At 42.5% G+C, this 23,990-nt stretch overlaps 1 protein-coding gene across 3 annotated transcripts in view; it reads right to left on the reverse strand.

Moving 5' to 3' along the window:
- APP (amyloid beta precursor protein) overlaps positions 1–23,654 on the reverse strand; it is a 214,461-nt gene extending 190,807 nt beyond the window's left edge. For all 3 annotated transcript variants that reach the window (XM_069870690.1, XM_069870682.1, XM_069870673.1), the window contains exon 1: positions 23,544–23,654. In XM_069870690.1, coding sequence (XP_069726791.1) covers positions 23,544–23,594 — 51 coding nt within the window. In that variant the 5' untranslated portion in view covers positions 23,595–23,654. The remainder of the gene's footprint in view (positions 1–23,543) is intronic.
- Positions 23,655–23,990: the final 336 nt, after the last annotated feature.

Raw genomic sequence — 23,990 nt, forward strand, 5'->3', positions numbered from 1 at the left:
GTCAGACAGTGTACATTATGTGGTGCTTCCTTCTGCTAACATAGATAATATCATCCACTAACATCAGTGCTGTTTTTCACTGGCACTGTTACAATCCTGAGGAGAGCTGAAGTTGTTTCAAGGTAACCCAAAGTATCATTTGAAGAATACATAATAACTTTCAGATATACTTTTATTTTGTTTCCTTACACAGAGGCAGAAAAGAAACATCAAATCTAAACTAACAAAAATAAGGTTAAGAGACAGTATGGTAACAGTCAAGGATGACTGATACTTCAGATAAGCCAAAGAATGATCACTCGATGTACTTCCTTTGCTCTAGATGCACGCACTGTGGATCACAGCCTTTAGCACAGATTTCAAGCAGCCACTTGGTCTCACTTACTGACTTCTGAACAGACTGACTTCCCGAGGCAAGGCTCAGCAGCTCACGTGGGCACCTGCAAAGCCTTAATTCATTCCCTTAAAAAATACAGATACTTTTACATAGAACAGTCTGTTACTTTCAAATGTGAAAAGCACACAAAGTAATTAATCATGCAATACAGACATTACTTTAGTGTTTTAATTCACATCAACATAAAAAAAAGTTTTTGAAAAGTGAACTCTGTCTCGTCAGATCGCAATAAAAAACATTTGGTGCATTTCAGATGTAGAGTACAGCAATGAGCTCATCCCAGGGTCAAAAGGGCACTAAGAACTCACCAATTATCATACAGAAATTCTTCCGCCCCTCACTATCTCTTGACCTTGGCAAACATCTGTTCACCTTATCGATTTTCAAATGCAAATGTGAAAACTCTTCAGCAATTTCTCAGCTTCCAATATGAAAATACAGAGTTATCATTTTCACCAGGTGTGCCTTTTTGCATTCATTGTGAATTGGATTCCATACCCAGGCCTTTCACCATCTCAGTAAATCTTCAGAATGTGCAGCAGAATAAATGAAATGCAGATTTGTTTTAAATGTCAAGTTGTCAGTTTTTAGCCTCTTCAAACAAGTAGGGAATTTTATACCCTTTTTTCTGATGCTTGCAATGTTTCAAGGTGGTCAGGTCACCATATATTTTCAGTCTGTTTTCACATGATCTGAAAAACTCTCCTTTTCATACAGATACTACATTCTGTCTCCAGCCCGGGTAATCTTCTTATCTCTAAAATAGATGCCTGTTTGGACAACTTCAACCTACTCAATTAAAAACTTTTTCCTATAATCTGTCAACAGCAATTAGCCTGAATAAACAGACACCATAAATCCATGTCAACAATCACATGATGGATGCATACAATTATACATACAGCAACATCTGAAGCACTAACAAACTGTCCCACCTCCTGCACTAGGGCTTGTGTGAACTAACAAGGTACAGGAACAGCAATATGAAGATGTTTTCAGAGGCAGCTATAAGTGAGGGACAAAACTGCCTCTAAGTTTCTTTTCTAGGTTCAGGACCATTCAGGTCACTGGCTAAGTACTTCTGCATTGAGGGAAAAGGAAGAAGTTCAAATAACAGGTGTCCAAACAACCTTTCAAACCACTGCAGAAAGCCCGCAGAAAGAATGACCGTGCAGGGCTCACCCCATCCTCCCTCCCAGGAGGGGCAGCCCTTGGGGATGCAGCCATACAGACTACATTAATCCTCAATGTTATTTCACAGTACAGTAAGTACACTACTTTGCTTTCTACATTAAGGTGGCAAGTTTGTTAAAAATAATCAGTGCCTTCCTCCCGTCCTGACTTGCCCAACATCAGCATCGCTTCACTTAAAATGCACCACTTGAGGAAGGCTGAAACTTTAACCACAGGGGTTGAAAAATCTTAAAAATCTGTTTCTGTAAACCTAAATTTGAGGATATGGAACTATTTTTACTGAACTAACTGTACATTAGACAGTTTGCAAAATCAAAAAATATCAATGTTACGATGCACATTATTGCTGCTAAAACTTCGTGTGAAACAAATTTGATGTGAAGCGCACTTGGGAGTTAACAGCAAGCTATTATAAAAGCAAATACCCCAAATCAATTTTGTTTACCAAACAGCTTCTTCAGACCACATTTCAAACACTCCTCATTGTTTGTTGTACTGAAAACAGTATGTGGCTACAAAACCTGCACTGTCCCAGCTGCCACTTCCTTTCCAAGTCCCAGGTCTCCAGCACAACACAAATAAACCCAAGCATTTTCCTCATTGAAATGGTCAGTGTCACAAGGCTGAGGTTTTCATTCTGAACCTGCACATGCAGTATACTTTCTACATTATAATGCAAAAGATGCATGGGTGCGAAGGAAAGGCAAGAAGTTGTTCTCTTTGCACAGGACTGCTTACAATGAATGGAAAGCAGAGCCTTCTATCACAACAGGACATTTCTTTTCTTGCCGTTAGTAAAATGGGACCAGCTGTAACAAAAAAAACCTCCACTCCCTACAACAACAGGTAACTTCAGTATAAACCAATTCAGGCTCCTCTCAGAGAGCAAACATGATAAGGAAAAGGGAGACAAGACTGAGGGAACACCAGAGGAGCGGAAGGGGAGAGAGCTCCCACTTTTTCTCCCCCGCTTTTAGCCCACTCTACCTCCAAGCCTTACCCAGGCAGTTCTATTGACTCTTGAAAGCTGCAAATGCAACATTAAAGCATCACAGAAAGCATTTGTTTTCAATCCACATATCCAAAATACTGCATTCAGTTTTGGAAACTATTGGTTATGGACAAACACACTGAGGCAGAGCAAACATAAAGACAGTATCAATTTAAATGCCTATCAAGCTTCAAGGAATACAAAAATAAATGCAAGACCTAGAATGAAGTGGGCTGTCAAGAGCCCACTAGCTCAGCAACTATAATTGGACTCAATGGTAAAAATCGTTCATTTATGTGTGTGTCCGCACCCCCCCCCACCCCAATCAACCTTCACAATCAAGAGATTATGAGCTTCACATTTTCATCAATACCGACATGTTTCTGCATTAATTCAACTGTCAAAGCTGACCTTAATAGAATTAAAATAATTTCCTTCCTAAACTGAGCATCTCATTTTCACAAACTCACCAAGGCCATGAAACTAAACGTAGTTTGAAACTCGCAGTAATCAAACCTTTGCTTTAAAGTTTTAAGAAAAAGCATACCACAAACAGCTCTACAAAACACCCACAGAAAAAAAAAATATTCAACATATTCCTTTGTTTTCTTGGATGTGTAGACTCCCTCCACACCCTCCTTAACTGATCTAAGCTAGTCACTTTTACTAATAACAAACCTGAAGATCAAAGGCAATATTACTCCTTATAAAAAAAATTAGCACATAGGCTGTCCAGAACACCCATCTCTGAGCTTTAGGAAGGAAAAATGGGAGGACAGGTAGACAAAAAGGAAGAAAAAAAGACAACTTCTTTTTTCTCTGCACAAACAACTGCTATAACATATATGCCCATACAGCAATAACAACTCCAAATCCATTTCCATACACTAGCTAAATCCACTGGGGAATGAATACAGACCTGTAGTTAGTTAGATCTACGTTAGAGTAAAAGGTGGAATTGTTTCCTCACAAGCAAAGCAAACATCAACCACACAAACCCACAGGTGAGGTGCGAACATTCTCACCCAACCAGATCACCACACCAGTGAGCAGAACAATGCTCCCTGACAAAATCAGCTGCCACTGAAGCTACAAAAAACACCTATAAACCAAAACACTCATCTTGAGACAGACCAACTCCAAACAGATTTTCTGTTGACTTCTTGTTTTAAAGAACGATGCTGAATATTAGAAAACTCCAGGGACTGCTAGCTTCTTAAAATCAGGTCAGTGGTGAACTGAGACACCAATCCAGCAGAGAAGTGTGCTGCTCTTCCACCAGCAGCATGGAGGGCTGAGACAACCAATTCTGCTACCGCACAAACCTAAGTGAAGCACACATAAATGCGGATCACACAGACTTATTTTTTTTTAACAGAAATATTATCCCATTTTCTAATTCTCCATTCCATTTATCACAAATACACCTCAAAATGCGGAAAATAAACTTGTCTGTGGTCAGGCAGGCATCAAAACACTGGGATTAAGATACAGGATGTGGAGGTAACAAGATCACACAGAGCAACATTCAATCTGGTCGCACTGAGGCCAAATCGATTAAGAGGCATCCACAAGCATCTGACCTGCCAGTACAGGAGAAGAAGCAGCCACAGCAGAGCAACACACTGCAACAGCCTGTGCAAAACCCATCTGTCAGCAAAAAAAGACAAATAGCGGTGGCCTAATTAACACCAACTTGCAGTGAGGACAATATGCAGAAGAAAAAAACAAGTATGCCTCACACAGTGAAAACACAACCTTGAAACAATTAGGAGTCTGAAAGATGAAGCCAAACCCGAGGCAACAAAGCAAGTGAACCTCTGTGTGGCACTGTGCACTCTGCAGGTTGCATCAGCTGCCAACTGCTCAAGGTGGCAGCCCACATCATTCTTGGGCTTACCTGGCCACCCTGAAACCAAACCAAAAGGAGCCTGGGTCCATCTCCAAGCAGCCACTGGAATGAAGTTTACCCTCCTGGGGTTCCATTTACACCAGAAATTTGTTTGGCAGTAGTCCTGCCTGTTACTACCTGTAGCTTCAATGTGTTTCAGCAAACACGCACAGTCTTAAAAAAACTACAATGTTTTAAGCAGCACAGATTAACACGCAGAATCTATGCTTATATTGCTATGGAAGAGGGAATGCATGGGAAATCAATTAAAATCGTCAAATTAATCAAAGGATTAACTTCAGGACAGTACAGATAACTGGCTGTGGCATCTTCCCTTAACACGCTGGTATAATTTGTAAGTGCTTAGACAAAATGATCCTCTTACAACAAGGAAGCAGACTAAAGCAACCCAATCTCTCTGACATTTACTTAAGGCTCACTTCTCACCTGAATACTTCTCCAGTCTTTCTTCCTCAAGTACAGAGGAATGTATAATGGTGACTATGGGAACTATTATGGGAACTATTAGCAGGCTCACATGGAAATTTACAGTACAGTAAACAAGAAACCTCTTCTCTCCCTTGTCTCGCTGCAACACTGACTACAGCCCTAAAAATGACAACTGGGAAGATCTATTTTGGGGTTTTTTATAGCTACAGCATTGAAAGTGAAGTCAGTGACAGAAAAAAGCCTGACTTTGGCTGCTCTTTTTATTACTCCTCCTGACAATAAACATGATTCCAACATTTTATTTTTATTCCAACAACAGAAATTGTAAGGATACTGCACCAACAACAGATGTTCTTCCAAGAAGAATGATCCATAAACACCCGGCAGCTGTATAAAACACCATCCACCTCTATGAACAGAATCACTTTAAGTGCCCAGTAGACAGAACCCTTCAAATGTCTCCTAGTACTTATCGCTTACACTCATTTTAACATCAACTATGGCAGAGAAATAAAATTTATAGTAGTATCTACTGTACAAGTGTTGGCTAGTTAAAATCTCAAGACTTAAACCACCCTGAGTAGTTGTTCTTGCACAACTACTGTGTCCCACAGAATCCCCAGACTCCCCAAAGCTTAATCACAGCATACAACCTTATATACAGTAATGCTACCTTTATCTTCAGGGCAGTTTCCTCTCATTTCAGGATTAACTTGTCACAGCAGAAATGCAGAAAAAGAGGACAACTCCCAGGTTGACACCACTCCCTTGCTTTCAAAGCTGACAGGTTTATTTATCCCACATCCCTAAAACTAGCCACTTGTGATCAGTACTATCCCAGACAGTTGCATATGATGTTGTTCACTCTTCAAGCTGCAGAATGCTCTGATGTAGCATGTGCCTGCTGGACAGGCAGGGACCACCTCATATCCACATACGCTGCTCTGCCACCAGGCCTGTATCTATTGGAGCACATGACTGATGCTACTTGCCTCATTTGATGCCATCGTAAAACATCCTTAATAAGTCACAAGTGTTGAAGTTGTAAGTGAACAGCCTCATGAAATGCATTAAAACCTAAAATGAAATATAAACAGGAAGCGTTTTCATCTCAGATTACTGAGATTCCAGTATATTTGGATTTAGGAGTCCAGCTATCCAGTCAAACATTTCCTCTAGGTCATCAAGTTTCACATCTGCTTTTTCTGCATCCTGGATAACAAACAACTTCAGTCTAGGTTTCACTGGGCTACTCATATCTAATTAGGGCAGACAGACAGTGGCACAAACTTATATATAAACCAATCATGACTGCTGCATAAAGCCCTTGCCTCAGTCTCTTCATCTCTGCAATAATGCATCAGTGCCTATCAATATTGAACATAAATAAATTCACGCTATTAAATAAATTCATGCTATTCATATAACAGCAACTACATGGGTTTGCAAAAGTTCTGCTTCCGTGAATTTCTGGAGACCAAAGATCACCCTCTAGAGAATCAACTTCAAATCAAAGCCAGCAGCCCAGCTTTCAGCACTGAAGAGTTAAGACACCTCCCTCCAAGATGGGCAGAATTCTTGACTTTTCATATCACGCTCAAAGAGCAGCAACTTGGCGTTTGCTTTTTGTCACCCACCTCCACACATTTCCCTCTGCTGCCAAGCTAACACACTGCAACCACAACTCCAGCAAACACCTGAAAACCATGAGCAGAAGTAATGCTTTGATGAGAATATTACTGCATCCATTACCGTTTATTACATTTCTGAAAGCCTTGCTTTCTTTCTGCAAAAGAAAAGCCTGCCACTCGGATGTGAGCTGCCACATCCAGCTGTTCCTCTTCATATTCTTACAGCTTGAATCCCTTCTCATTTCTAAGGCCCTGGCACATAGCAGAGCCCAGCCTAGCGGCACCTCTGTCATCCTGATTTATTTGCAATTACAGATAAGACAGGACATCTCTTTCAGAAATAACAATGATCAAGGAAGACATGCAGGAAATCGGTGCAACGGTGGAGAAAGATGTGTGCATGCTGTACCCATTCACTGTAAATATATTCAGCTTCAAGATATGCAATGCATAGTCAACACAGTATATTGTTCTATTTTGCTTGGTCATTTATCCCATCTGCAAGACCAGATTTGCAATTGGTACTTGTTTAACTTCACTGTTTAAAGTATCTACCATTGGTACACCTGGTACATAATTAGCAGATAAATACTCTGCATTAAGAGAATAGATCCCACATAATTTACATTTATACTTTATTCCCAGGAGACTAAAAAGTGAAGCTTGTTCGGTGACCAAGAAAAAAATGGCATATTTACATGTGAAACACCACACTGGGACTACCACGTAGATGAGAATAAACAACCATGGCTTACTCTTCTTGCATTGCATAGCTTGATAATTTTTGCACTTCCAAGCATCACGCTGGGAAATAGCTACAGCAGTTGCTGAAGCAGGACACTGTAGTTCTGTCCAAGCTTTTCATTTCAAGACCTTTCATTGTAAAATTTTTTTGCAATGCTGCAAAACACTTACATAAAGACACACAAGCAAGTTGCTCATTAAAAGTTTTTGAAGTTACAGAACTGAGAGCTCTATTCCTTCTTAATTTTATGCATTAAGCAAATCTAAAACAAAAAAATAAATGACAGCTGGAAACTATTAACAGATTGCTAGTTTAAGAACAACACAAGAATAGGTAAGTCACGCACTGTAATTAGCTTGCTAAAAATTCTGGAAAATACATGATGCTAGAGCATCATCATCAACTTTTCTGCAAGCCATCTGAGTATTGGACCATAAATTAATTCACTTATAAATTGGCAATTTTAGTAAAAGATGATTAAGAACTACCTCAAATCAAATATAACATCTGAGCAGCACTGTGCTGCTAAATCTAATTATTTTGTTCTTAGGAGGAAGATGAAAGCTGAAAAATAATTCAGGTGTTCAGTGAAGAAGATGTAACAGCACAATACTGGATAGTAATTTACCAGGGTCACAACTTTCAGCAAAAAGAGCACAAAAATATAGATAAAAGTCTTGGAAACGTTACACACCTATTAAAAAAAAAAGTCAGGGTGAGTTTTAATTATGTTTCCAATTGGGTAACATTTTCATTTTCTCAAGATGGTTTTGCTCCTTAGGTTTCCCACCAAGAGGTGTTCAACCCTACACGTGTGCAGCCACTCTTCTTATGGTTCTTCCTGATGCCACAGAGCTGACATAACATTTGCTTGCACAAACACAAATTAGCAGAGCAAAAAAAGTCACATCTCGGTATTACCTGAGCTGTCACACTCCCCCTTTAATTTTATTCCTTCAGAAGTAAACTTCAGGATAATATTAGGAGGACTAATTTAATGTACAGGGGGGCACAGGGCGGGGAGGTATAACCCCAAGCTTACCAGAGATACTAATGAGCCCTGTCCATTTGATTCTGTCCTCATAGGCACTCTATAGCTAGCCAAAATGAGCATTAATTATCTCGAGTATGCATACACATCAACACACAAGCACAAATGCTCTCTGCAACCCCAACAGCCTGCAGTATCATTGCAGTCTGCTTGGATTTCACCTACAATAGGCTTTGTATTTCCACCCTATGCTCATTATCCCTTTTAGCAAGGATCTTGTTTTCACATCTGTGAAGTTAACATCTTCACCGAGCAGGTAACCACATAGGAGATGAACTGGCAAGGATTTTTTTTTTTCTTTTAAAGGAAAGGAAGGAAAAAAAAAACCCAACCACTTGACCTAGCCTCTAGATTTTAAGTGAGTGGTAATTTCTCTGAATTTCATTAGAGATGCCAAATTGTCAACGCCTTGAAAAAAAAAAGAACAACCAACCAAAAAACCACATGTACAGACCAGGCATCGAGCTTTGCAAGCTTCAACCCACATACAAACATAATATAGAAACCACACAAAAATATTCCTAAAACATCCATTTTGTAGACAAAAGATAAGGAAGCAGCTACTCCAAAAGACACAGGGAACTTTCTTGGTCTTGCACTGCTCCTTCAGAAGATGAATACAACAATAAACCCCTTGAGGTTAGGAAGCTTGGGGAGCCTGGGTCCCAGCCACATGCCCACTCAGCACATTTCCTCAGTGCCTGGCCATTCCCTACTGCGGATGTGACTGCACTCTCAAAGGAACATGCTTGTAGATTACACGAAGGCGTCACTAAGTGCTTTGTAAGAGATATGGACCGCTTTGATTGATTTTTTTTCCCAGATGGTCACATTCCAGAGGTGTAAAAAAATCACAGTCTTCAAGCTGAACTTTTCTATTTGCAAACTCTATTTAAGACCAGACCCCCTAATCCCCTTCATGTGGAGCCTTACACAGAAGGACAGTGGTGTGTAAACACAGCTTCTGGCCATGGACTTAACAGCCCCAATGCCTTTATTAGGCAGGTGACACTGTGAGACAGGAGAGGCAGCAACTCTTTGGATCACATCAACCAGTCACATGGGAATTTCCAAAGTAGTACGATATTCACATTTTCCTTTTTAGTGCACTCTCTTATAGTTCTAGCTACAGTTCAGTGACTACATTACCTTAGACAAGCTAAGTGTCCCTACATCTGTCATGGCTGGAAGACATTGTCCTTCTCACTACCTCTGCATCTGAAACTACAGCAGACGCAGAGGGGACCTGCAGAGCTGTGTTTCCACCAGTCCTTGGTGTGTTTCACTTCCAATCACACTTTGTCCAGTTACGCGGTGTGGGAGTCTGTGAGGGGCTAGCACGCTGCAGACATGTTCCTGGAGAAAATCATCTTGTGGGGTTCCACCATGAAAGAAGCTAGCCCATGTGCGCCAAAGCCACCCCACAGCCCAGTGTGTCAGCCCATCAGTACCTTTTCCTCATGTACACTTGTGATTTCAACATAAATGCCAATAAAGGCACAGCATAAAGCCATCAACTTTAATCAAAAGGGAACACCAACATCATCAGACTCAGAGTGCCTTGATACCAAAGTGCTGGACTGACCCAACCCATATCATAACACAGACCTACTCCACCCTCTACATTCATTGTGATAACATTTTCCTTTTTTAGACTTAACACGCCTTTTCAAAAGCGTTTATCAACTGATAGCTGTATATGACACATAGACAAGGCTCAGCACAATCACTTCCACGCCTCAGGAAGCTCCAAGAATAGGTGCACATTCTACTCCAAAAGCTTAAGGAAGCTAGTCTTTCTTCTTCGCTTTTGCAAAGTTATTCTAAATAGTCCACAGCCCTATCAGACCTGCTAGCAAATGGACAATGACTGCATTGTAGTATAAAGACACTCAGAATTATTGGAGAAAAAAAATTGTCCCACTCAAAGCCTTAAGAACTTTTCACAACTATCAGAAGTGCCTTGCCTCCTAAAGGTACAGGCAAAGCTGACGAAAAGATGTCTAGTAGGTGAACTATAGTGCTTTGACACAGTGTACCCTTTTCCCAGGAGAAGGGAATCGGTAGACATTTGCTCAACCCCACTTCAGAAGAACATCATCTTAAGAGCTACGCTTCATTAAGAGAAAATTGTTTCTTTCTGACATCTCAGAAAAATTATCTGCGTGGGAACTGTATGTGCTCACACGTGGAGAAGGGAAAACAACAATCCGAGTCAAGTACACCCACATGCTATGACAAACTAGAAGTTAAAGCAGGTCGTCCCTGCAGAGGGCTTAGGAGAGGTGCTTCTGGAAGACAGTCATGGCACGCAGCAGAAACCTGTGGCTGAAGAAGGGAGGCAGAGACCAGGGAGCAGAGGTGGCAAGCACAGCAGTGACAATGCAGAGGATGCGCCAAGCAATCTGAACACAAGTTAATAAGACTTTCCAGCACTAAAGCCAAGGCAGGCATATTTGAGCATCATCTACCCTAGCAATAATTACTTCAAGTAAAGAATGCAATTTTAGCACATCTTTCCCATCTCCTCCCATCATTAAGAACTAAGAGAGATATCCACCCTGAGACATGGGTGTGTCAACTAATCCAGCATTACTAAAGTTAATGTACCTTCAAGTACAACTGGGCTACCCATTTCAAACAGTTTGAGGCAACCAAACCTATTCTCTACCTCAGCATTAATTCTGCAGTACTCCAGTAACCAGTTGTACATGGATCTAACAACTCACCTGGGGAAAAAAACCCAGAACAGTCACAACCACCATTACATAAAAGCATGCCTTTTTATTAAAAAGAAATACACCCATATGTAAAACAAATTCAGTACTTATACCCATATCTACAAAATTAAACCAGCCTGTTTCCTCCAACAAATCATAATATCCCTTCCATTAGCATGGAAACCAATTACAAAATCAAAAATGTACTGAAGATTGAGGGGACAGTAGAGCCTCACTGAGATGAAGCACTCTTATTCCAAATGACAAGCTCTCTTTCATTAATATTGCATTTTTAGCTGTCTAAACAAAATCTCCTTTTTCCAACACTCCTGTGGTATGCTGTGAGCAATTTCTCAAAAACTCCCAGCTGCCTGTTGCAAGTGCCAACAATCCAGCAATTGTGATAACCATTTCTGAACACCTAATCAAAACAATTCAAGCTGTAGAGCTGCATTATTTACTCTGCTCTGCAAACAGACATTCATAACCAGAGTGCTGCTTTTGAAAACAAAGCCATTATATCCTTTCCAGGTCTTGGAGTTTTTAAAAAAGGAGTATCAAAACTCATGCAATTAGCTTATCAACTCTTGGTTTACAAGCCATTTGCCCATTATTGCTACTTATAGGGGAATATAACTTGCAAGCTTAAACCAAATCTAGACATAACTAACACCACGTATCATACATAAACCTGGCTAGACCAAAACCAAAAGGACCAACAGCATTTACTATTATGGGCAAAGGAAACATTTCTTAATAGAATACATGCGATCCAACAAGGATAGGAGAATCAGTCTGAAGACTATTTTTGAGAGGGAACTACCAAGAGTTGGGTGAAAAAAACAAACCAAAACAAAACACACAAAAAACCCCTTACAAACAAACAAAATGCACAAAAAGAAAAAAACCAAAACAACAAAAATAATCCACCTAGAAAGAAGCCCATCAAAACAAAAATTCATGGCCTGATTGTTTGGATTTTTTTTAATTAAGAAAGTTTTAAAGTATCATTTCAGGTCTGAGAAGAAAAGATAGAGGTGGGGAAGTTTACAAGTAGACTAAAACAAACCACTAGCACAGAGATGTATAAATAAGCTGAAAAAGGCAGACAAAGTTTCACTTCAACTCTGCAGGTGCTGAACTCCTATACCACTTCTAGGCTCTATATATCTTCTGTTCTTGATATTCAACTTCACTGACCAGAGATAAACTCTCTCTAGAAGACACAAGGGCGCAACCAGAATACCAAGCTTGCAATTAGTGACACCTACCTGCTCCACACCTCCAGTTTAAACAAAATCTCCAAAGTACATTTCCAGAAACAACAAACATCATTTTAAAGGAAGTTCTTCAGAAAGCTGTGCCCTCCCCAGTTTCCTAAAGGAAAAGGTAAAAATCATACACAGCAAAGCAACTTAATGCAACACATCCCAAGAGGACAGGCAAGGGATCCACAGCTTACCTGCCATTCTTGCCCCAGATGCATTTTCTCCTTTCAAAGCACAAGGGGTCCTTGCATACACAATTCAAATTCTTTGATGTTCTCAGCATTTTACCAATTTAGATGCCACTAAGCGATGTTAATGTAGAGGACTGAAAACGCAGGGAGACTTCCCAAAGGAAGTTTTTTATTACATGTAAAAAGCCATGGGAATGGCTGGCTAAAAATACTCCCCCTTTTTCTAAATATTTTGACTCAAAAAATCCCCATCAGTTGCAGATTCCTATACCACCTGGTTTAGCAAGGAGACTTGCATCAGTGTCCTACAACATATAGTGTTAACTCAAACAAAGCCATAGACATTTCAGTCTTCAAGGTATATGTTACCAAAACCTATAGGGATTTTAATTAGGAAGTGCTAAACTACCTAAAATTAATCAGTAATTGTAAGGCTTTCTCCCTTTCTTCCACTTGATTCTTGCAGGAGATATTAAGTGTTTATGGAAAACTAGTGAAAGTTGTTTATTGCCTCTTCCCATGGACTTGGGAAAAATGTTCATTCTGTAAAAAAACAACATACACCACAGAGCAGCATGAAGTGTTCCTGGTTTTCTTCCCTTGAATATCACCTTCAGGCAGACCAGCAATTTGGCTGCCGACACGATTAAATGCAGTCTTTAAATTAGGAAGCCAGCAACACCACAGTCTCAAAGTAAGAAAGCTTGAGTGACAATTGGGGAAGGGGGTGGGTTTGCTTGTTTTTTCTCTTGTGTTTTTTTTGTGTATGTGGTTTTTTGTTTGGTTGGTTGGTTGGTTTTTTTGGTTTTGTTTTTTTTTTTGTGAGCCTTATACTGCATTGTTTCTCCTCACACAAGAATTTAAATTCCTGGAGTAAGACAGAAGCACCTGAATACCAAAAACTTGACAGAGACAGCACTGACCCGTAGACAAACCTAACAATAATTACAAAGGAGTTTATTGACTGCACAGTAAATAAGAACAGGAATATTCATCTGTGTGGAAGACACCCAAAATCTCCTGAAGAGATGGCTCCTGACAACACCCACCAGGGCAAGACAGGCAGCAGAGCTGCAGAGAATAGCAGCAAAACAGCTCTGCAAAGGGAGGGAGAACCCGAGAGGTGTGCCCACCCACCCTTTGCTTTTGTAAAGGACAAACTAAAGGCAAGAATTCAAAGCAAATCTTAAGACTTCAGACAAATACATTATGAACAAAACAAATGATACTGTGATGGAGCAAATAGACCCACCATCACTCTAGTTTTCTTCCATCTCCCTGCTATCTTGTCAAAAGACCAATTCCAGGGAGAGCTGCTGGCAGCTGAGGCAAGGGTATCATAATGAAATTTCACTTGGAGATTTCCAATACACTACATGCTATGCATTTTAAATATTTCCCTACCCAAAATATTCCCTGTAATTAAAATAAAAACCAAAACCAAACCAGTAAAGAACGGACATGCATAAAGTCTGCATTAAAGCTTAAACACAGCATTCCCCAAAGGCTCACATGGCCTGCTACACCAGCCTCAGCTGTTCCAGAAACACTGGAGAACTATCGCTCCCAAGATACATTATTTAGTCATCATCTTCCCAAGGTTTTCTTCTCTTGCAGGCTCACCGATTTAAAAAATGAGACGACTTGAAAATGCATAATACTACTTAGCTGCTAAGGCCATTTACAACTCCAACCAACTCCTTAAAAATGGTTTATTTATTTCTTTAAAATTTCTGTTTCAGAGAAGGATGAAACTAAGCTGAATGTGTGAAACAGGTAAGCAGACAGAATTCAAACTTGTTCAGCACTACCCAGCAGCATCCAACTAGCCTAGCCTGACGGTGTCCAACTCAACATCGTTTGCTTCAGCAGGACTGATAAAAACTAAACCTTTTAAATGGTTCAGAAAATTTACTGCTCACTTTTTATCATAATTGAACACTAAGAACAGACACTTTCCAACTGTTTCCTTGAATAGTTCTGCAAATAATAATGCATTTTTATCTGTGAAATCCCAAACCATACCAAGAAGTTTGTCACAGAAAATGCTAACTCACAATGGTTTTAAAAAAAAATAAATAAATCAAGATTAAGGTTTAACTATGTTTTTGCAAAACAAACACCAAAAGTCACATCCTAAAACTAATGAGAAAATAACTTATGCTGTATTTGCAAAGAGTGTTATCTACATTCCCCTCAGGGTGTGTGTTTAAAGATACTGGGAATTCCCCGTGTGTACAGAAATTAAATCCCACGTTTTGAACCAAGTACATCTGATGTGACCTCCTGTACAGCACAGGCTATTCTATTTCTCCTGTTTACTACAATGGAGCCCAACGTCTTGTATTTAACTCTCTGGAAAATCAATTGTCCAGTCTTGACATCTGGGGGCAAAATAATATTTCCTTCTTAGCTTGCCCCAAGCATGCACTGTCAAAAATATGTCCCTGGTTCCCTATCCGAATGCCTTCCAGACAGCGGTACTTGGCATGCCTTTCCTTGCCCAGTATTTCCTTTCTGCAGAAGGAACTAAGTCACTGTTCAGTCTTCCTTCTGATAAATTACAGATGTTTTTTTCTCATCTGGCTTTAGTATTAAAAACCACTTTATTTAAAAAAAAACAAAACCAAAACAAAGCACAAAAAAACCCTCTATCCATCAGAGCCATTGATTCCTGTCCTGTCCGTCTCTTCCCGGAGCCCTTCTTGGAAAAGATAGGCTCAGCTCCTGAAAAACCACATCCAACACACAACAAGGCAACTTCAAATCTGTGCCAAGTTTACTGGAACTCACTCCACTCCTCAGAGCTGGGGTGACAAGGGAGCAGGAGGTCTGGGCAGAAGAGGAGCCCAGGGTAGGGGGAAGCCACACAGAGCGCAAGGAGGGTGCCCCTGGCTGTGCCCAATGCTAATATTCTTCCCACAGCCCATCTTACATAGGGGCTCCAGGCCTCAACAGCCGTCTTTAAAATAGGAAGCCACTAACTTACTAGTTTTAATGTCAAACACCAGTTTTACAGCAACAACAGAAAACAGACTCCTACCAGCTACCGTGAGTCTTGCAAGTCAACAGCACTAAGTCACATTTTGTCTTTTTGCTTATAAAAGGAGTATATAACATCCTTTTGTTACTTAGAAGTCTTCTTTTAAGTGACAGATTAATTAAAGCTTTCCTCCTCTTACCAGTGAAGAGACGTAATTTTCTTAAAACACATAACAAACATTTATGCATACACCTATATTCAAGCAGGGGCAGCCCCACTCAAATGAAAAGGGATGGTTCAGATGAGCTAAGGAATGTATGGCAACCTCAATCTTCAGAGCCTGGGTCTTGATCTTCAGTATTTTTGCCCGCTGCCCACAGAACTTCTGTTAGTTTTAAACACGAACCTAGTATTTCAGAATTTGTACTGCAGCTGTAGTTAATCTAAAGCTGTTTGACAAATCCTAAGTCTCATTTAAATATGTTCGCAGAAATAGTTTAACTGTGATTTCAAAGTAAAATGCTTCAACTTATTTTTACCCTGCTGTTTATCAGAGATTACATTTTCTCTCCGAGCTCAGCTGTTCTCAGGATTTTCTTGCAAATACCTTCAAAAAGGCATTAGCTCCCATGACCAAAGGAAAGATCCCCCCCAAAATCAAAGCAGGGATTCAATGAAGCCTGTCAGCCATGGTGAGCCAAAGCTCAGCACACGGCGCCAACACAAACTGATACCATAACCCTCCACCCCTGACCGCACAGTAGAACTGCCCATAGCTGGCATCCATCCCTCTCCTGTCCACCTATCTCATCTTGGCCATTCACCAAAATAACATGGTTTGTGACCCAACCAGGCAAATGCTGATTTTTATCAGAGATGACCCTTCAGCCTCAGTCCAAACAGGCCCAACAGTGAAAAGTGACACACTTCACCTCAACAGCTCAGAAATGTCGTGATGATTATGAAGAATGGTCTGTAAGTGGAAAAGGGGAAACAAGTTTTTTAAGCACCAAGGCTAGCAGGAAAATGAAGAAAAAAAAAATCCTCATAGCTTGTATTACCATTATTAGAAACAAAAGAAGACAATGCCAAAGTAGAAATGAAGCTATACAAAAGTGAAAGAGACTCCAGGGGCCTGGTCCTCTGGAGACCTTCAGAAGTCTTCACCCTCAAACATTCACGGGTATTCTGGGTCCTTATTTGCTCTTTGACTTTTTAGGCTTTCCAACTCCTCTTCTTACTCTACCGCTTAAAATTTAAAATTTAAACAATAAATTCTAAGTTGGGGGTGAGTTAGTTTTGTCTCTGTTTTTTTTAATGATGTAAAGCTGATATTATCATAAGTCATATTCTTCTGGATATTGGAACTACAGACAAATTCTCATCTGCAAATTGCTTGCAATGAATTTCTAGGAGCTATGCAACACTGAAAGAAGGGCAAGCTGGAATTCCAGAATACTCTGTTTAAAAAGTTCATAGTCAAGTAACTTCAGATCAATATGAGGCTTAATGAAATTGAAGACAGAACTGACAAAAGGAAGGAATGATGAAATTAGGATGCTAAAAGATGTGCCATTAAGAAGTAATTTTATTCCACTTCATAATTAAGAGAACTGGGCAGAGGATAGACGAGGCACCCGTAGTAGAGCTGCAGAAAAAAAATAATCAAATGAGAGTCTAAACAACCCAACAGCTTAATGCATGCTACAGGTTTAGATGCTTTCTAATGCTATGCATGCACAACCCCCTCTCATTTCCATATTCTAAGTATTCATCAATTAAACTCCGATCAATCAACATTCTGTACATTTAAATTCACAACACCTATAAAGAAAAACAGGAAAACTCAAAATAATGAGGGTTATTTTAAAACCACTGCCTTTTTGTTGCATTAACAGTTTTCTTCTTTTCCTCAGTCTACATTCGCCTACATCACAGAGTTATAGAATGCTTGGGGCTGGAAAGGACCTCTAAAATCATGCAGTTCCAATAACCCTGCCACGGGCAGGGAAATCTCCCATCAGACCAGGATGCTCAAAGCCCCATCCAACCTGGTCTTGAATACTTCCAGGGATGGAAGATCCATGACTTCTCTGGGCAACCTGTGCCAGTGCCTCATGGAAATAAGAACAAGCTAGCTGCTTGTCTCAAAACTTTATCATGGTATCCAACAAAGTATGTGTGTAGGGGGGAAAACTGGCCCTTTGCAGAGACCATAATTTAGAGAAAAATCAATTTCACAGGGTCAGAGCTTCAGAATGAGCAATCCCTACTTTAAAAATGTGCTGATAAGGTAAGAGAAGGTTTGCTGCAGGCACAATGGCAATGTGATAGTATGACAAGGAGATTGGAAGTAACTCCAAAACCTTGCCCCATCTTTTTTTGGATACTACTTCTAAGTTTTGAGGAGGCGAATGAGGAGGCAACTTTCACCTTCATAAGAAAAAAATATCAATGGTACATTTCAAATCTTTTAGCACCAAAAAACTGTAATACCTAAATTTAGGCTGCATACGTGTAAACTCCTGATTCAAGAATCTCGAAGTACAATATTAATATGGTTTTCAAACTATAAAAGGTTTGCTCAACCTCATTCCATCCTGAGCTCCTATTAGACGTGCGCTTTGTTTTACTAATTGCAATTCTAAACAGAAATTACATAAGTCATAGCACTGCCATACTGGATTGCCAGCTATGAAAAGGAGCAATTTTTAAATGTTTCTCCTAACAGGTACAACCAGTTTTGCCCCATTCCTGTCACATGTTATCTGTTGTGGTTGAATAGATAAGCTCTGCTCTAGGGGAAGACAGACTAGAAAAGGATCAACAGGGAATTCCTATCTGGATTAGCTCAAAATGGGTCACTGGGAACTGAATGGAGTTATCCACCCCTGAACATGGCTTCTTGGGGATTTTTGTTTTGCAGTGACTTAACACCAACTTTCAACAATCAAGAACCAAAAAGGGGTCACATGTGAAAATACTGTTCATGCCTGGCTGCAGGTCACCAGAGGGAGGTAAAGGAACTAACACCTTCATTAAATGCTATTACATCTACTTCAGAGGATGTGGTTTCAGAGGTTGGTGCTCTTTTCCCCAAAGAAGCTGGCTGCTCTTATAGCTGGGCCAGTTTGACTGCTTGTGGCCATTTTCTGACTCAGGTCTCTGAAGCATCTGCCAGAAGATGACACCTACCAAAAATAAGGCACAGCTCATTTCTTTCAATGTGCCACAAAATCACCAAAGCGGACTAAAAATGTGTTTTCAATACCTCAACTGTAGATGTTTCTGAAACAGAGTCAAGGAAGAAGGGTAGATTCCAGATCAAGCTGTGAGAACATGGGGTCATCTGAGTGACTGCATTCAGTTTTAAATCAAAAAAAGCAGGTCAGAGTGGAAAGTTTTGACTTCTCTAAAGAGGAGTTCTCTGTCTCCAAATTATTCCAGGCTGGAGCTCGTTATCAACATTGCCCTTGGCACTCCTCAGCCTGGCAGCAACCACACAAACTCTCTTTGCAAGAACACGCTCTAATAGTTAACCGAGCTTACAGAAAGTCATTTGGTATTTTTTTCAATTTGCTGTATTTTTAATCTTCTTACACCACGGGATTTTTTCAAAATCCCCCGAATTTAAATCCAATAAAACACAGCTCTAGACTTACATGTTAAAACCACACTAGACAGCTCACCTAACAACTTCTATGAATCTATTACCATATATAAGCCAAATTATATTTTATCAGTAGCAGTCTAGAACCCTCCTTGCCTAGATACAAGGAGGCATGAAAGTGCCTACTGGTTTAATACAGCCTATACAATAACATGATGTATATATACAGATGTACACATATGGTGATTTTAATGTCATACATTAAATATGCAAATATATTGAGGATTTCAATACATACTTGCATATATTATACTTCTTAGGGATATGGTTTAGTGGTGGAGTTGGCAGTGTTAGGTTTACGGTTAGACTTGATACTAAAGGTCTTTTCCAACCTAAATGATTCCGTGATATACTAGGTTATTTTAATGCTTCATATGTATGCATGTATGTGTACAAGGATATTTTGATAGGTGTTAATATTATTTTATCAAACCCAAATCAATCTTTTCAACTCTTTGGTATTATATATGCTTTTTGGAAAATGTGACAGGTGTCAAAATGACACTTACTCAGAGTATTCAGGATTAAGGATGTAAATTAAGACTAGAGACACTGCCTTAAAAATAAACAAATAACAGCTTGGAGACATGTTTCGGAGGTGGACCAACCAAACGGCAGACAGAGCAGGTTGCCCAGTGAGGTTGTGCAGGCTCTGTCCTTGAGCTGCATTTTCAAGATCCAGCTGCAGAAAGCCCTGAGCCTCCTGGTCTGATCCCAGAGCTGACCCTACTTTGGCAAGGGTGGTGGACCTACTTTTGGGATCTTGTGATCCTATTTACTGAATTTTTGACCAAATCTCCATATCCAGCAGCTTGTTTATTGTTTCACGGAGCCACCAAAAAAAATTATTCTGCACAGAAAAATAACTGCCAAGTCATTAAGCAGTTACATGATTTTACTGTGCTCAGAAGCGACTTTGCTAACCTCTGTATTGGAAAAGGACTGCCATTTAAAAGAAACTGTCTTACCTTTTCTTTATACAACTTACAAAAAAGCTGTTTATTATCCTTTAGTTTACTAAACACACACAAAGAGAAAGTCATCAAAGGCAATCTATATTTCTTGTAGGTTTGCCATACAGTTAAACACTGATCGATTAAAACCGATTAAGAAAGATCAGTTGCATTTGTCACACAAACAGCTCATGGAAAAAAAAATGTATTAAAAAAACACCAAAATCTTGTCAGCTCCCTTACGTTTTCATACATGCTTTGTGAAGAAGCACAGCAGCTGATCGCATTTTTCCCAGAAAATGCATTTGAAGAGAATGTGAATCTCAAAAATGCCTGTTGCTCATTAATCAAACAAAAGACAAATGAGAGAAGCTCCTTTTTTGCTCTTCTAACTTAGCCATCTGACTGCCAAGGATTCTGACAGTGCACCAGAACCTTCAATGCCTGCCCTGCCCCACTTACCCACGCAGCCACCCATCACAACACGGCAGCATTTTAAATAGGAACTGCAAAAGGGACCGTACAACAAACAAAACCTTTGCCAGGGCAATCTGGGAACAGAACCATGGGAAGAGGAACTGTAAGTCTGTAATTAAGTGTAGGAAAGGCTTCCTTCCCCTTCCCACACTGTAAAGTCAGTTTTAAAGGTCTGCTTGGAAACTAAACAATGAAGAAGCAAATATTCAGGGTCTTTCACTAAAATATAAATGAACAAAATCAAGAAGCTATAAAGCACTACCTTACCCAGTTTAAAACAAACAAACAAAACTGTCAGGCAACATACTTTTTGTCAGCTAGCCATCTGAGGGCTAGCTTGTATGATGTCAATGTCTTAATCTGATTTCAGTCAGATGGTAAGAGTCTTCTTTCTAACATGGAGCTAGAGGAGCAAGCTAAACAGGCAAGGCAGAAATCCCAATAAGCTCAATGTGTTAATTAGAAGATATCTTGATTTATAAACTGGGACCAGGCACACAAATTCACAAGGATAGCTCCTGTCTGCTGTATTTATCTAGCGAAATCAGACAATCAATGGAAAAAGATTAAGTGAAAAAAACAGCTAGAGAAAAATATGACAGTTTTGCAAATCATGAGAGCTGATGGATTTCTTAACCCCAGTAGGTATGATTCACAAGAGTGGCAGAAGCAACATGCTAAATAACCAGATCACCAGAGCATCACTAAGGAGCATTTCCTTTAAAGCTACGCAAATAAATATTACTAGTAATTTTAGAAAGGAATTTTTCATGTGTAATATTGAAAGAATGTTTTGTTCCTGCTTTCCCCCTTCCTTGTATCATTCCATAGAACCTACAGGTTCTATGCTGCTTTCCAGAAAGAACTCGTTAAAATGGCAGGAAACACGTTTTGTTTCAGAAGAGATCTAAAGACAACCTAATTCAAATACCAACATTTCCCACTTCAGCATATGAAGACAATTCAAGTGCAGTAAATGCAAGCATGCAATTCCAATTATGAAATATTTTAGAATTATAAAAGCAGTCACTCGTTCAAACATCAACCTTAGAGTATCAAGGCTGACAGATATCTGATCACAAGAAGACCAGATGTTCAAAACCTATCCTGCTGTCAAACATGAGAAATAAAAGATAAATGTGAAGCTTCAAACATTCATATGGAACAACAGAGCAAGACGGAAAGCTTCTGCAGAAACTACGCCCATTTCAGCAAACGTTTCAAGGCAAAGGATGTCGCTGAAAATTCTGGATATCACCAAGGCAGACACCATTGCAGGTCTTTGAATACAGACTCTCCCTCAAACCGTTTGTAAGCAAAATCTAAGCCCCCTTTCTTGCAATCACCTTTATAGCGGCAACACCTACCTACCTAATCTGTAAGGCCAGGGCTACAGGGACCCAGCAGCAAAGCCCATCCCTCTGGGGTCTACCCTGAAGCATGGTCTGAATCATAAAACCTCATTATTTTTTTTAACTTCAGCTATGCACCCAAGGCAGAGACTTCCTTCTGTTGCATTTAGACAACAAACGGTGGCATCCAGCCAATGAAAAACAAATGAGTTTTGTAACTGGAAGCTTTAAACCTCCAAGCATCTTTATGACTGCTCGGCTCAACGTGCTTTGCTCAAACATTGGCAAGATCACGCCTGGGAGTGAGAGCCTGTAGCCAGCAGCCTCGGTGTTGGGGATGGAGAGCTGGGATGGAGAGCTGGGATGGAGAGCTGGGATGGAGAGCTGGGATGGAGAGCTGTTTCCTCTGGCCCCCTGGGTGCCAGGGTCCCTCCTGGGAAGGTCACCCGAGCTGCAAGCCTGCATCCCAATGCCCGAGGGGCAGCGCCGAGCGCCAGGCTCTGATTTTAGTCTAAATACTGACGTTCACCCGAACCCCCCCCGCCAGCCGCGGGCAGGAGGGCGAGTTCATACAAGAGGAGGACAGAAATCGAGGTCTCGAGGCCGAAAGAGACCAGGAGATAACTCTTCCCACACCTTTTTTTTTTTTTTTTTCGGTGGGAGGACCGACACCCGGCCCGGCCAGCCCCTCCTCCCAGCTCTGCTCGGCGTCCCCGCGGGGCTCCCGGCTGCGGGGGGGCCCGTCCCGCCCCGGCCCCACCCGGAGGGGCCCCGGCGGGCAGGGGTGGCCGCAGCCGGCTCGGCGGCGGCGCCTTCTCCGCGGCACTGCGGAGGCGCCATCTTCTCGGCGGTCCCGCCTGCGGGGAGGGCAGCGCCCGGCGGCGCCCGGGACCCACCGCCCCCTCCTCCCCGCGGGCACCGCCCCCGCGCCGCCCCCCCGGGGCGAGGCCGCCGGGACCGCCGCCCGCACCCCGCAACCCCGCTGCCGAGCCCCCCGCAGCCCCGCACGCACCTCCCAGCCCCGGGGGGCGATGCCGATGCCCCCGCTCCCGCATCCCCGCCCGCATCCCCCCCTGCATCCCCGCGGGGCGATGCCGCCGAGCCCCCCGCAGCCCCGCGCGCATCTCACAGCCCCGCGGGACGATGCCGATGCGCGCCCCCCCCCCGCATCCCCGCTCGGATTTCCCAGCCTCGCCCCCCCCCCCCCCCCCGCATCCCCGCTCGCCCCCCGCATCCCCGAGGGGCGATGCCGCCGCGACCCCGCCCCGCGACCCCACGGTAAAGTTTCCCTTCCCCCCCAGCCCTGCCGGGAGGCGCACGCCCCTTCCCCTCCCGGCTCTGCGCGGCCGCTCCGGGGGAAGTTAACGGGGGAAGCGCCCGCCGGAGCGGCGAAGGCGCCGCCCGGGGTCTGGGAGCGCCGCCGGCTCGCTCCTCGCCGCCCCCGCTGGAAGCGAGCGGCCCCCGTCGTTCGGCGGCGGCGACGCCGGCAGCCCGGGCGGGAGCGACCCCCGCCCGCCGCGCCGCAGGGACGGGCGGACAAAGCCCCGGGGAAGCGGAGGGGAAGCCCTGCCCCGCTTACCTCGAGAGCCCGGGCGGAGGCGAGCAGCAGGAGGGCTAAGTGGGGCAGCATCGCGGGCGGCGGCGGGGCCGGGGGTGGGGGGAGCAGGGGAGGAAGGAGACGCCGGCGAGGCGCGGCGGGGTCCGTGCGCGCGGCGCTGCCGGGGACTGAGCTGCGGCGGCTCGGGCGCAGCGCCGCGCGGGCCGGTCAGCTGACGGCCCCGCCCCGCCCCGCCCGCGCCCCCAGCGGCCGCGGCCGGCGCTGCAGCGCCCCCGGGCGGCTCCGGCGGGGCGGGTGGGAAGGGACCGGGAAGGGCGTCCGGCTCCCACCGCCCCGCCGCGGGCAGGGACACCTCCCAGCAGGCCGGGCTCCATCCAACCTGGCCTTGAACACCTCCAGGGATGGGGCAGCCACAGCTTCCCTGGGCAACCTGTGCCCGTGCCTCACCGCCCTCATCGGGAAGAATTT

This window comes from Phaenicophaeus curvirostris, chromosome 1 (genome assembly GCF_032191515.1).
Source record: "Phaenicophaeus curvirostris isolate KB17595 chromosome 1, BPBGC_Pcur_1.0, whole genome shotgun sequence".
Classification (NCBI taxonomy): Eukaryota; Metazoa; Chordata; class Aves; order Cuculiformes; family Cuculidae; genus Phaenicophaeus; species Phaenicophaeus curvirostris.